Source organism: Clavelina lepadiformis, chromosome 9, assembly GCF_947623445.1.
Source record: "Clavelina lepadiformis chromosome 9, kaClaLepa1.1, whole genome shotgun sequence".
In the NCBI taxonomy this organism is placed as follows: domain Eukaryota; kingdom Metazoa; phylum Chordata; class Ascidiacea; order Aplousobranchia; family Clavelinidae; genus Clavelina; species Clavelina lepadiformis.
The window spans coordinates 14,611,464-14,624,434 of record NC_135248.1 but is presented as its reverse complement, the minus strand read 5'-3'; the positions used below and the strand labels follow the sequence as shown (position 1 = coordinate 14,624,434).

General features: G+C 36.7%; 2 protein-coding genes across 2 annotated transcripts; one reads left to right on the top strand and one right to left on the bottom strand.

The window, feature by feature from the left end:
- Positions 1–829: 829 nt before the first annotated feature.
- On the bottom strand, positions 830–7,256 carry LOC143471421 (uncharacterized). Its single transcript, XM_076969874.1, has 18 exons — positions 7,225–7,256; positions 7,045–7,120; positions 6,876–6,969; positions 6,517–6,633; positions 6,043–6,165; positions 5,403–5,546; positions 5,068–5,234; positions 4,736–4,871; positions 4,510–4,642; positions 4,071–4,295; positions 3,733–3,872; positions 3,437–3,545; positions 2,891–3,003; positions 2,652–2,807; positions 2,278–2,383; positions 2,075–2,208; positions 1,639–1,813; positions 830–1,547 (listed from the first exon to the last, which is right to left on the bottom strand). The coding sequence occupies exons 1-17, from the start codon at positions 7,254–7,256 to the stop codon at positions 1,641–1,643; spliced, it is 2,178 nt and encodes a 725-aa protein (XP_076825989.1). The 3' UTR covers positions 830–1,547; positions 1,639–1,640.
- Positions 7,257–11,323: 4,067 nt separating this feature from the next.
- LOC143470945 (uncharacterized) lies at positions 11,324–12,780 on the top strand. The gene is made up of 3 exons (XM_076969243.1): positions 11,324–11,575; positions 12,062–12,246; positions 12,391–12,780. Exons 1-3 carry the CDS (start codon positions 11,516–11,518, stop codon positions 12,629–12,631), a joined length of 486 nt encoding a protein of 161 aa, XP_076825358.1. The 5' UTR covers positions 11,324–11,515; the 3' UTR covers positions 12,632–12,780.
- The last annotated feature ends 191 nt before the right edge of the window (positions 12,781–12,971 follow it).

Sequence of the window (12,971 nt, the reverse complement as noted above, 5' to 3'; positions counted from 1 at the left end):
ATTCTTTGCCTGCACAACGGTGATTCCATCATTGTCATAATCATAAAAGTGGTACTTTATTAGCAGGTATACACGCTTGTACAAACATAAGCGCGACGGGATGTCATCATGCACTACATCAGGGGTCACTAAACTTTTTTCTGTGAGGGCCGGATTGCTGCGAGATTAACAGCTGCGGGCCGGATGCAAATTGCGAAAAGATATACAACTATTTAGAATCTCCATTGACAATCGCAAATAACAGCACGTGGCGGGCCGGTTTCGGCCCGCGGGCCGTAGTTTGGTGACCTCTGCACTACATGACAGAATCAACTAAAACTTTGAGCTATTTTGCTAAGAAATCAAGCCGAGTCGAAATCGACACTTTATTATTTGCTCATGTTAAAAGCAATTTCTTTCCCATGACAATGATATTTTTTAAAACTTGGTTAAAGTGTTGGAATTGCAAGTCGAGTTAATACACTCCGCGTAGGCTAGTGTGTACAATTGACAGCAAAATTAGCTTAACCATTAATATATTGTGCTGGTTGTTATTTTTTAGCACTAATTTCTAAAAGTTTTTTCATGTTGTCTAGCGCACGCGGATCAGATAATATTTCAATCTTAATATTGGTGATAATCTTGTGTGTTTTACATCTTGAACATTGTAGCCTACTATTTATTTGGCTCGTTTGGTTCCCATTCTCTATTTGAATTACTTCTTGATTAGTCAATCTGCCAACGAGCCCCTACTATAATTGCACCGTAGTTAACTCGCACAAAACTGTTCAAGAACGCAGCAGTCAACGATTCTTCCAATTCACGGCCAACTGCGTAAGATCAAAGAAAATATTTTGAAAAAAGTTTATTGGTTTTAATAAAAATTTAAGCAGCCAATATCGCATTCTCAAAATACATATAAAAGGCAATAAAAAATATAGATCTTAGAGAAACAATAAAAATATATTAAATATCCAAGTACAAAAACTACAAAAAATGTTCTGAAAATATTTTGTATCACGATTGTGTCAGACCAGGTGGTGAACGTCGACAATCTAGCAACCAACCTGGGACAGATTGACAACGTTGGGACACAAACACAACAGTATTTGCTCTTTCAAGTTTCAACACCGAATACAATGAATTACGCCACAAAACTGGAGGGAAAATATCAAAACCAGCAGAATGAACCCAAGCGATAGGTGGAGTGTTAATTACAGGTCAGGCCTCCAGGGACGACGAAGTGACGACACGAGAAAAGAGAAGTGCAACGGTAAATAAATTAAAAATTAAAATCAAAAAAGAAAGTGGAAGTAAAAGAGGTAGATAAAAAATTACAAAAGGTAGAAAATAGAAAGCTACTAGCGCTCAGGAATGTCACAGTATTCCCAAACCACATCAGGGTTGAAAGTGAGACACCAGGGGCGCTCGTCATGGTCAGAACTTCAACAGTGGTTGTGGGGATCAATCTTCCGGTAAGAAAAGTTGAAAATTTTGCTGCCAAGATAATTGAAAATGACGTCATAACAGACATTGTCACCAGTCGATGGGGGGGGGGACTCTACCACCTGTAGGAGTATTTTAAAACTTTATGAGAAAAACTCTTGTGCTTGAATAAAACATGGTTTGCGACTTTCAACTTTCAAAATTTAATCTAACCTTCAAAATATCTTGGAACATTCCTCGATGTTGCATCTCTCAGCTTGTACCACGTCGCCGATGCAGGAACCTTCGCCGACGGCTCCTTGAATACAATTTCTGGTTCGGTATTTGAAGCCGCCATCACATGATGCTGAGCAAGCTGACCAACCCGAGTAATCAGACCAATACGCACCTGTATGACCAAGCCAGTGAAATAAATAAGATACACAAACAACTCCTTGACTGATATCACATTCATAGAATAAAAGTAACCAAAAGAATTTAAGGAAATTAATCATTTTACCAGTGTTTTGCAAACACTTCACGTTCATCGGGACAAATTAAAAAAAATTATGGAGAAATGTTTAAAACTGACAGCTTAAAGTATTAAGGTTTTTAGAGTAATTGTTTGTTAACGCTACAGTTAATGTCATTTGACAGTCTGCCAACGTACCACTATTCTGGCACTTTACAGGTGCACAAGCTTTTGTCTTCCTCTTCTTGACGAAGCAAACTGGACCATCGCTACCACCCAGACTGCGGCAGTAATCGTTACGCAAATCGGCGTTTGGAAACACATCAACATTTCTGCAGACACAACCCTTGATAAATTTCGACGTTCTATTCAATTTCAGCTCCGCACAAACCACATCTTACATTTTTGCGTTTTTCCATGGAATGCAGCTTGCGCCATTCTTTGCAACGGAGAGAGTTCCTCGGTACGCAGCGGGGTTGTTCTCATTGAAGCAATCGCCGCTGTCATCTGCGCATTTTAAGTTGATTCAAGAGGTAAGAAAAAAATACAAGATGACGTCATAAATAATTGTCAGTCCGACAAACAGTCAGCTTATATGGGTAAACGAATGTTTGACGAATTGTAACCACAAGCGAAACAAAAAACGCCGGTTTCATGAATTAGGTTTCTCAGAATGACTCAATTATCTTTCCATGAACTTGTATCAAAGTCAGTGGAACGCAAGTCATTCAAATGGACCCTTTATTTTGTTCGTGCAATTAATAACTTCACTTACAGGTCGGACAGCTTGGTTGAGAGCACACTTCTTCTTCTATTGTGTCTCCTTCACAGTATTCACTGCTGCAAGCACGCACGCGATATCGGTGTCCGCTGTTTCCTTTCACACACACCGCGTCACACGCTGACCACGACATCCAAGGCTGCCAGTTTCCTGCAAACAAATAAGTTGATGGTCATGCTGCTCCTAACAACTAGCTCCAACAAGTAAAACATTGAATTATAAGATGTCTTCACCTGTGGCGGGAGATGCCGGGCCACTAGGGCAGGGGGCACCGCAAGGATTACTCTCCCAGTGTTCTCCAGGACATTGCTCGGATCCAACATCAGCTCCGATGCAGCGACGAGTCCTGAAAAAGAAGAATTAAACCGTCACGAATTTCAAAGTGACTACTTCAGTGGTCAAATGCATTGTTACGGATAGGAAGACGGGTTATGTAGCTCAGGCAATAGGTAGGGTTATGTTATTAGTTATTACACTGGATATTTCATGACAATATTCATTCATTCTATGAATCCATTGCATATGTTTGTTGCCAATATGGAGCAAGAAACTGTTCATTTAATGTACAAATTGTACACGTGAAATCAAAGTTCTTATATTCAATTGGAAGGAAGAAATTGCAAATAAATTGCCCTCAAATTGCTTTCTGTATTAGTAGCTGATACAGAAAGCCAACTTGAATAAAGATTTTGATGCGCTCTGTATCGCTGTATTACATAACACACAAAAAAGAGCTTTGAATGAAAAGGAATAAGCCAATTTTTCTATGTTCAGCTAACCTGTATTGATTGCCACTTCCGCAAGTAGAGCTGCACTGTCCCCAACTCGACCAGTCAGACCAGGAGCCACGATTGTTGGTGGGTGGTTGAGGCTGGACAAGCTCTGGAACTGAAAACAATGTGACCATTACTTTTGTGTTAGGTCATGTTTACTTTGTAGGTGATGCTGTGAAAAGAATAGGATACAGTCCACTCTTCAATGTAAATTTACTTCTAACTAAAAATACAGAGTTAGTCTTCAGCAGAATAATTTTCTTTTAATTAGTAAAACAATAAAGAAACCAAGCGAAGCTAACCTGCATTGTCACAAGTTGGGATGGAGCAATATTCCCATTCCTTATTTGGGTTCGTGGTGTAACACCAAGGCTTATCTTTGATGTCAGGATTGCGACAGTAATTATTCTCTAATCCGGCCCCAGTTATGTGAGATGGATCACTGGAATACAATTTATAAAATATTTTAACAAAACATAAATAATATTTTACATGCAAAGAAGGAAAAAATTTAAATAAAAACCAAAAACCCTGGAAACATACAGATATAAAATACAGCTGTGAGATTCTACATCCGCACAACAACAGAATTAGGTAAGAAAAATTATTTTCAGTACAGTTTAAACAAAACAAGACTCACAAGCCATGTGAATGTGGTGATTGGCGATCCCATCGTTGACAAGCGTACCCGCTTTCCGTTACTGAAGCTGTGCCCCTATAACTAGCCCCTTGGTCCAGAGAGTGCATGCAGTCTGTCGTTTCCGGGACTCTGCGCTTGCCATTGCAGTTGTACATGGCTCGAAGCTGGTATTGGTCCTCACTGGACAACATGATCCTTTGACTGACCACAGCTTCACCAGTTTGTCTGCAGATTTAAGTGAAGTATTTGTGAACAAGTTCGAGGATAGCGGCGATGATAAGAGCATAAAGCTTGTGATTTTGACATTGTTATAAACTCAAAAACATGAGAGCTCAGGTAAATTAATTACCTCTATGACTACAGTAATTTCATGAACAAGTAAAAGTGAACGCATGATATTTCGTAAAATATTTTAAGCTTACTCTGCAGCCCAACTCACAAGTTAATTATCGTTGGATGGTTGTTTTTCGAGAACGAGTAGCCACTGTAGTGCATGACAGAGTTATAATCGTAGCCCGAGTTAAACGATTCAACAAGAGACGGATCCTTCTTGAAAAAGTTTTTTCTCATGCCTGGTAAAATTTTGATAAAATCCATTGAAATATGTTGTTGTTGTGAATGGAAAACAAATGGAAACACTTTTAAATAACTCGACAATCGCTTACCGGATATAATGTTCTGCTTTAACACTTCAACGAACACGTCCCTGTCACCTCGTGATTGTTCGTGCCAGAATCCCAAAGCATGCATCAGTTCATGCAAAATTGTTCCAGTGCTATAGCATCCTTTGTCAATAGATACCTTATAGAAGCAAGCAAACTTATTAATGATTGGAGAGATTAACCTGTGCCAGGGGAAAGAAGTTAATTTTTTGATCTCGATCTCAGAATGAAACAAAAGCAATGACACATTGTAATATCTGAATACTAAACACGTTTTGAAGTAGAACTGAATCTTGACAAAAGATAGTAATTGCAAACTTTTCAAATCTACTCACCTCTTGTTTGCCACCATTCCTTCCAATGTAAGACCAACATCCTCGACCAACAGTAAAATGCAGTTGGTCTCTGTCTACTTTCGTTGCTGGTTGAAAGTCGATGCATGTCAGCGCGTTTACAATTGAAAGAGCTTTTTTGATGCTGTTTTGGTGTTCAGGATGAGAAACTGGAAATAGCAGTTAACACAAATCAACCAGGTAAACAAGTAAATCAAAAACTCTACAATCCTTTAACTAACAGTATGATGGTGTACACTCTAGCTCTGAGCTATCGCTACCATGAAGCAAGATATGTGATCTGGGTAATTCTCACACAAGTATGACAAATATCTTACAAAGTTCGTCTGAATAACTGAAGGGGATCCTGTAATAACCATCAGCTGTGACGTCGTTCGTCCATTTTCTGACCACTGATGACGTGTCTCTTGCTCCACCACCATCATATTTTCCCTGGTTATTTGCCCAATCTACTTGTCTTTCTGTTAAGACATTTAAGAACGCATTAATTTATTAAAGTATTTAACTAGCATGAAATAATTTCACATTATAACCGGTGTTATTCTTTCTTGTCAAATAAAGTGGAGTAAAATTGCACAAAAATTACATTTCCACAAAACATTGGGAGTTAATTCTTGATTGCTGGAGACCTCTTATCAGTAGGCCGACAAGAGATGTGCAAAGACACAAAATTTGACGTGATGGCATTCACAGAGGGATCAATTTTTGTTGTTTATTGTGAATCACAGACGGATCAATTGTCTGTTTATTATGAATTGGAGTTCACGTAACCAGTTCTTATTTATTTATTATAAATGGGCGTGAAGAAAAAGAAATTCGGCGTACACGTTGACCTCGTGCGTGCCACTTTCACTATGGACTATAGTTTATCCATTAAACTTAATATAAAACATAATACGGGGCTGATTACTGTTTGTACATTACCAGTAAGAGGCAAATAAAAGTCGTTACAAGTACCTGTTAAACGTAGATCTCCAAAATTTTCCGTACACCTGCAAGTCATGCAACCATCTTCGTCTCTTTCGCGTTGTTCGGGTTTGCATTTGTTGTCACATTTCAGTTCGGGGCATTCACCTAAATCTGTTGACAAACGCCAAGTTGAGAGAAATGATATCAACATAGATATCTTACAGACTTACACCAACGCAAAAATGGAGCATTTATTTCGAATCAGGTAAACCTTTATGTACACTGTACGCTGTACAGTGTACAGCGTTATATAACATAAGTAATTGTTCGACCTAAATAAAACAGTTGTAGAAATTAAATTCTGATAAAAACGTAGATATAAACGTTACAGTTAACTTAGGTGGTTGATCAACGACATTTTTACATTCGGATTTAATTTTTGTTTAACCTAAATACGAGTCATTTGCTTTCAGATTCCGGTGCGAAATCAACTTGATAGGAAACAAAACTTCAAAAATTTACTTTTTGAATCAAACTCCTTCGCCGGTTTCTTACACTTGCAAGTCCAGCAACCGTTATCGTCTCTTTCACGGTTTTTACTTTTACACCTCAATTTGCATTGCCGTTTGGGGCATTTACCTAAACAAACAATTATTTCAATCAAAACAATTAATAGCAAGATAGAAAAAATATTGACGTCATGCGGTAAGTGATCTATAGCAAGCCATGGATTGATTTTGCACTTTAGCGCCACCATCACTTCGACAAAGATGAAGTAGGATGGAGAAAATTCATAATTATTGAAAACAAGTCAATGCTACAACACACATAGATTGTGAAGCGTTCTTGAATTAATTAAAACCTATTAATCACAAACTTACGTGCTTCTGTGTTCACCAAAGCGATGATAAGAAAGGCCACGACGTAATATTGCATACGCATGGTGAATTCAAGAGCAATTCCTATGACTACTCTCTGCAATTAAAACAAGATTTTAAAAGATAAAGAAACGTGGTTTCCTACATCCCCTAATATTCAAACAATCTAAACAAGAGCGCACTCGCTTCTCGTTCCTTGCTTTCCCCAGGTCGGATATTTGCAGTCTGCGACATTATCTCGTTCCTTCCTATTTATATCAGTCGATCATTCAATCAAATTGTAAACAATCGACTTTGGTCTTCGTAGTGATAGCACGCGACATGTGAAATTTTATGATTTCTTATTAATCACCTGTCAACATGGCCGCTTATCCACCTGGCCATGGTTATGTAACATATGCTGGTTTATTGAACTGGCCCGGTTGGTGACCGCTGTGGCCTTGGCGGTTATTTCTATTTGCAAAATTGTTTTTTCTTAGTTTCGAAAGATAACCCATTGTTTTCAAATTCCATACTTTAATTATTATCGTAAGTTGTGGCCGTTTCAGGCCGTGTGACGTCACAGTATGAACGTAGAGATTGAACTTTTGTTTAACATTCCAATTTTTTCTGTAATTGATGTAAAAACACAGGATGTTTCGAAGACCAATTAAACTGACGGCAAACAATGCGCTTTGTTATATCCAGTTACATCCGATGTAATTTTGAAAAGATCAAACAAATGTTTTGTTTAACAACACAATTTACTTTCTATTACTTTTGTAAATGCATGACAGATTTCTTGCCTTTAACACACAGTATTTACAAGAACTTATATCATTTTTGAAATATACATATTCTAACTGTGTTAATGAAATATTTTTCATTAAATTAAGTAATTAATTTATTTAATTAAATAAGTATTTATAAAAACAGTTTTAACTGCAATTAATAATTAATTTGAAATAACTGAATTATTTTAATATATATTTTTCATTGATATTCTTTGGTTCATTTTCAGGTAAAATACTTTGAGCTTGTTCATCTTCATTGACAAATGATTTTCATTGTTTTAAGCTGATGTGTATTCGACCAATCACCGAGCGAGTTTCTTTGCGACGCGGTATCCTTCCATGCCTGGTATTATATGATAAGAAATCGTTAGTTTAAGATGATGTCACTTTCGATGTCTTTGAATCTCTTACTTTGCTTTCTCGTGCAAGAGAGAGATCGTTTAAATTTACAGAAACCAATAATCCCCGTTTTGCGTCGTGAGCACAACAATTTCCAATATTACAATTTTCATTCCAAAACATTTTTAATTTTTCTTTTGTTTTTGTTTTCTGCAGTTCAAAGGAGTTCATGACGGTTTGTTAGGTTTCAGTTCATTTCCAAAAAGTTAAACATTACGTAAGATTTTTTGGGAATTGTTTTACACCGATATTAGATCCAATTGAATTGATGACGGGTATTTTTATTCGTGTCTCAGGGCGAGTAGAATTAGATGTGATTAGGAAAGTACCGGAACAAACCAAACCAAAATTGTGTTACGCAACGTCTGTTACGAAACAATTGTTACGCAACTTTTAGGCTACAGATAAAATGACCTTTGAAAGTAAACAACAGTAAGCGGGTTTTGAGGTTTGGTTTTAGACAACGTGCAATTCTGTTTGTCACGTGATAAAGCTGATCACATGACCTACACAGCACAGAGTTAAACTATATCTGCTTTTTGACCCACTGACACGTACACATAAGTGTAGGCTAACGTTCATACAAAGCAAACGAAAAAAATCTAAAGAATATGCTGATAATTTAGCGACAATTTGTCCGAAATTTCTGGGTTTGTTTAAAAATAAATTGTTGTGCTCAAGACGGAAAACGGGGATTAAACAACGAAACAACAAAAGTTTCCACCAACTGAAAAATCAATGAAAGTTTGTGAATAAGCAATAAGTTAGACGTTTTTTTTTAACTTGGAATTTAATTTAAAGCATATTATATAAATGTAATTGAGTAATATATGAATTTATATAAAAATACTTTTGAAAAAATATATTTTAAAATCGAACACTTTTTCGCGGATCTAAAATTGTAATCGTAATAGCGTTGTTAAAAAAAACCTATCAGGTATTTTTGAAACTATGAGAATTCTACTTGGTCGTCAAAATGCATTATTTATCTTTGCAATTATTTTGAAATAAATAGGTGTGGAAAATTTTTAGGTGTATATAGTTCAACTCAAAAGAAAACTGTTCGATTAGAATTCAGAAATTTTAAATTTTACTTTAATTGAATCGAATTCATGACAAAGAGTAGAAACATGGAAGAAAGTTGGAAAATCTGATTCCAGATTATGACGTCACGCGCTTTGAAATTGTCATAGTCTACGATAATGATTAGATTTAGGAAAACGGAGAAAAATAATATTGGTGATCGAAACTCCGTAAAAAAATTTTGCAAATAGAAATAACCGCCAAGGCCACAGCGGTCACAAACCGGGTCAGTACAATAAACCAGCATAAGTTACATAACCATGGCCAGGTGGATAAGCGGCCATGTTGACAGGTGATTAATAAGAAATCATAAAATTTCACATGTCGCGTACTATTACTACGAAGACCAAAGTCGATTGTTTACAATTTAATTGAATGATCGACTGATATAAATAGGAAGGAACGATATGATGTGGCAGACTGCAAAGACCCGACCTGGGGAAAGCAAGGAACGAGAAGCGAGTGCGCTCTTGTTTAGATTGTTTGAGTATTAGGGGATATAGGAAACCACGTTTCTTTATCTTCTAAAATTTTGTTTTAATTGCAGAGAGTAGGCCTAGTCATAGGAATTGCTCTTGAATTCACCATGCGTATGCAATATTACGTCGTGGCCATTCTTATCATCGCTTTGGTGAACACAGAAGCACGTAAGTTTGTGATTAATTAGTTTTAACTAATTCAAGAACGCTGCACAATCTAGCATTGACTTGTTTTCAATAATTATGAATTTTCTCCATCTCACTTTATCTTTGACGAAGTGATGGTGCAAAATCAATCCATGGCTTGCTATAGATCACTTACCGCATGACGTCAATACTTTTTTCTATCTTGCAATTAATCGTTTTGATTTAAATAAATGTTTTCTTAGGTAAATGCCCCAAACGGCAATGCAAATTGAGGTGTAAAAGTAAAAACCGTGAAAGAGACGACAACGGATGCTGGACTTGCAAGTGTAAGAAACCGGCGAAGGAGTTTGATTCAAAAAGTAAGTTTTTGAAGTTTCTTTCCTATTAAGTTGATTTCGCATCGGAATCTAAAAGTGAATAACTCGTCTTTAGGTTAAACAAAAATTAAATCCGAATATAAGAATGTCGTTGATCAACCACCTAAGTTAACTGTAACTTTTATATCTTTGATTTTATCATAATTTGACCTGTAAGGATGTTTGTGTGTATTTTCTCCTAACCAGCCATTTCATTAGAACAACGTAACCTGCCAATAACTTGGTCATTTTAAAGTGCTTACACTTTGATGTTAATGTTTTTATTATTTTATTGTCCTTTAGAACTCTCAATGATTTAAACCATTCTCGGTTTAGGTAAATGTCCCGAACTAAGCCATTACAACAATTGTAAAAATGAACACCGCCAAATATATGAAAAAGGCTGAATGACTTGCACATAAACGATGACAAGCGAAAAACCTTCGTTTAACCGGAAGCATGACGACTTTTCGTCACCTTGGTACCGGTAACGTACAAACGATTTTAGAAATCAAAGTTATGTTTTATTCGAGTTTCGAGTAAAACAACTATACAACTGACACTGTCGTTAGCTTATAGTGGCGGAGTCATCCGGTAGTGTCAGGTGTTCCCCCGTCTCTCCGACAATTTTGACCTGTCTTGACCCAGCTTTAAACGTTCCAATAAATAACGTTACATGGTTTAGTGAATCTTCGAATGTTTTTTCTTCTGATTTTATTCCATGTATCCACATTTTTGGTATTTTAAAAATTATTAGAAAATTAGGAAATAGACACCCTTGCAGTGTTCAACATGTTTAAGTGAAAACAACAGTAGCCGCATGTAATGAATGATCTAATCAGTCTAATGTAATGCAAGCCGCAAGTAATGATTAATGGAACTTACGCATCTACAGTGAGCCGCCCTTGAAAGTAAGCCCGAAAATGACGATGCAAAGTTCTACATAAACTGCGGCTTATGCAATGGAGTAAAAACAGTATGTTCGCGAAAAATAAAGCTTAGCCTAATAAACTAAACGTACGGCAGATGATCAGTGAAAAATTGTTTTTTAAGCCAGTCAGAAAAGAAAGTTTTGGAGAAATTCTATACGAACACAAACGAGGAATGTGTCATAATACAAACTACGAGGCCTATAAAAACCCTTTCAAAAATCTCCGGTTACAAGTTAACAATTGTTTCAATAAAAACAATCAATGAAACAAGTGGCTGGCGACGACTCAGCTGTGAACATTTCCAGGAAAATCTTTCAAAGTATATTCAACAAGAAAGTTAAGCTGGCGATGTCTAACTAGTAGAACAGTTCTGCTCAGACGTAAAAGCAAAAGTTTTTCACGGACCAGTTAGAAACATCGACAGTTAACATTATTAGAGTTGTAAGTGTTGTAGGTGTATGTCAATCAAGCGTCATGTCTGTAACTGGAAGCACATTATCACGGAAGATGTACGGTCTTCGTGGAGACATAGAGGTACTGCATGGGTATACAAAGTGATATTGAATATTATTAATTAGTATTAGCAGCAATTTAAGGTTTAAATAAAGTCAATATGGTTAACCTAACTCTTACAATCAACCATCTCAAATTAAATTCGTCACTGCCGGTTCAATATTAAACGCTAGACAGAGCAAACGGGCTGAAATTGAATTTGCCACAAGCAATAATTTGTAGCACGAACGATATGTAACAAACAGGGTTCACAAGGACTATTTAAATATAGTCTAAGTCTTTTTTTAATATTATCTGAACGATTTTAACAATGAATTAACTGAAGAAACTCACAAAACCTCGGAATCCCATCACTTTATACCTTGCCATACGTAGTGGAATTGAAGGAATAACTACAGTACATAACAATAACTAATTAGCACCGTTACATTGCTGATTACAACATGAACCTTGACTGGTCCTGGCAGTGAGGTTTATAAGCATAAAATATTTATCACATTGTTAAAGGACACTTTGGAAGACTTGGAAGAGTCTCATCATTACCTAAGACAAGATACCCGACAAGTAAGACGTTTATACCGGCGCTTGAATCTGGTTGCTCCGGCCGACTACTGGCAAGCTGAATTGCCAATTTACGATGAAGACTTCTACGATTTGATTCCAGTCAAAGGCCAGACTAGAACGCACGAAATGTATGGCATGATGTAACCTTTACGTTGTTGTTGTTGTTGTAACAAAACAAAATATGGTCTAGTAACTTAATAACTGGTAACTAACTAACTAACTTAATAACTTACTTAGTAACTCACTTAATAACTGGTCTTAATAACTTGCAGAGAAATCAAAACCTTACCTGACTTTAAGCAGAAAAGAACCAAAACCAGCATGAAATTTAAAGAAACAGAAGTTAGCGTGAGCTCTCCGCCAGCCTTGGGCCGTTTCAACTCTGATATTTTAATCAATGCATCGCAAGTCAAAGTGGGATTGAAACTGGAGAACTTTAAGTCGAAACCGACGCCGCCTGCGGACAGTTCACCCTTGTCGTTGTGCGGGATACGATTACTCTCTACAGACTAATGCAATTAACATTTGTTTGATAATATTTTTAGCATTTTACTTGAAGGTATTACTGTGAAAAACTAGCTGTTTGTATCAAGTAGTTCTACTTTTTAATACAGCTATCCATCTTATAACTATGTATGCAGCACAAGTGAAGAATCGTGCACTCTCCTACCTTAAACATGATACTTTGGACTTAACCACTCTGACACCTGTATACAGCAGCTTGTATCAAGCGTTTTTATTCTACAACGTGCCGGAGACTTAAACGCAGTTATTGCATAGCTTAGTAAGTTGCCGCAGTGAATCCGAGACTGGTTGCGAGGAATTTTAACAAAAGTTAACACGCAATCTGCGT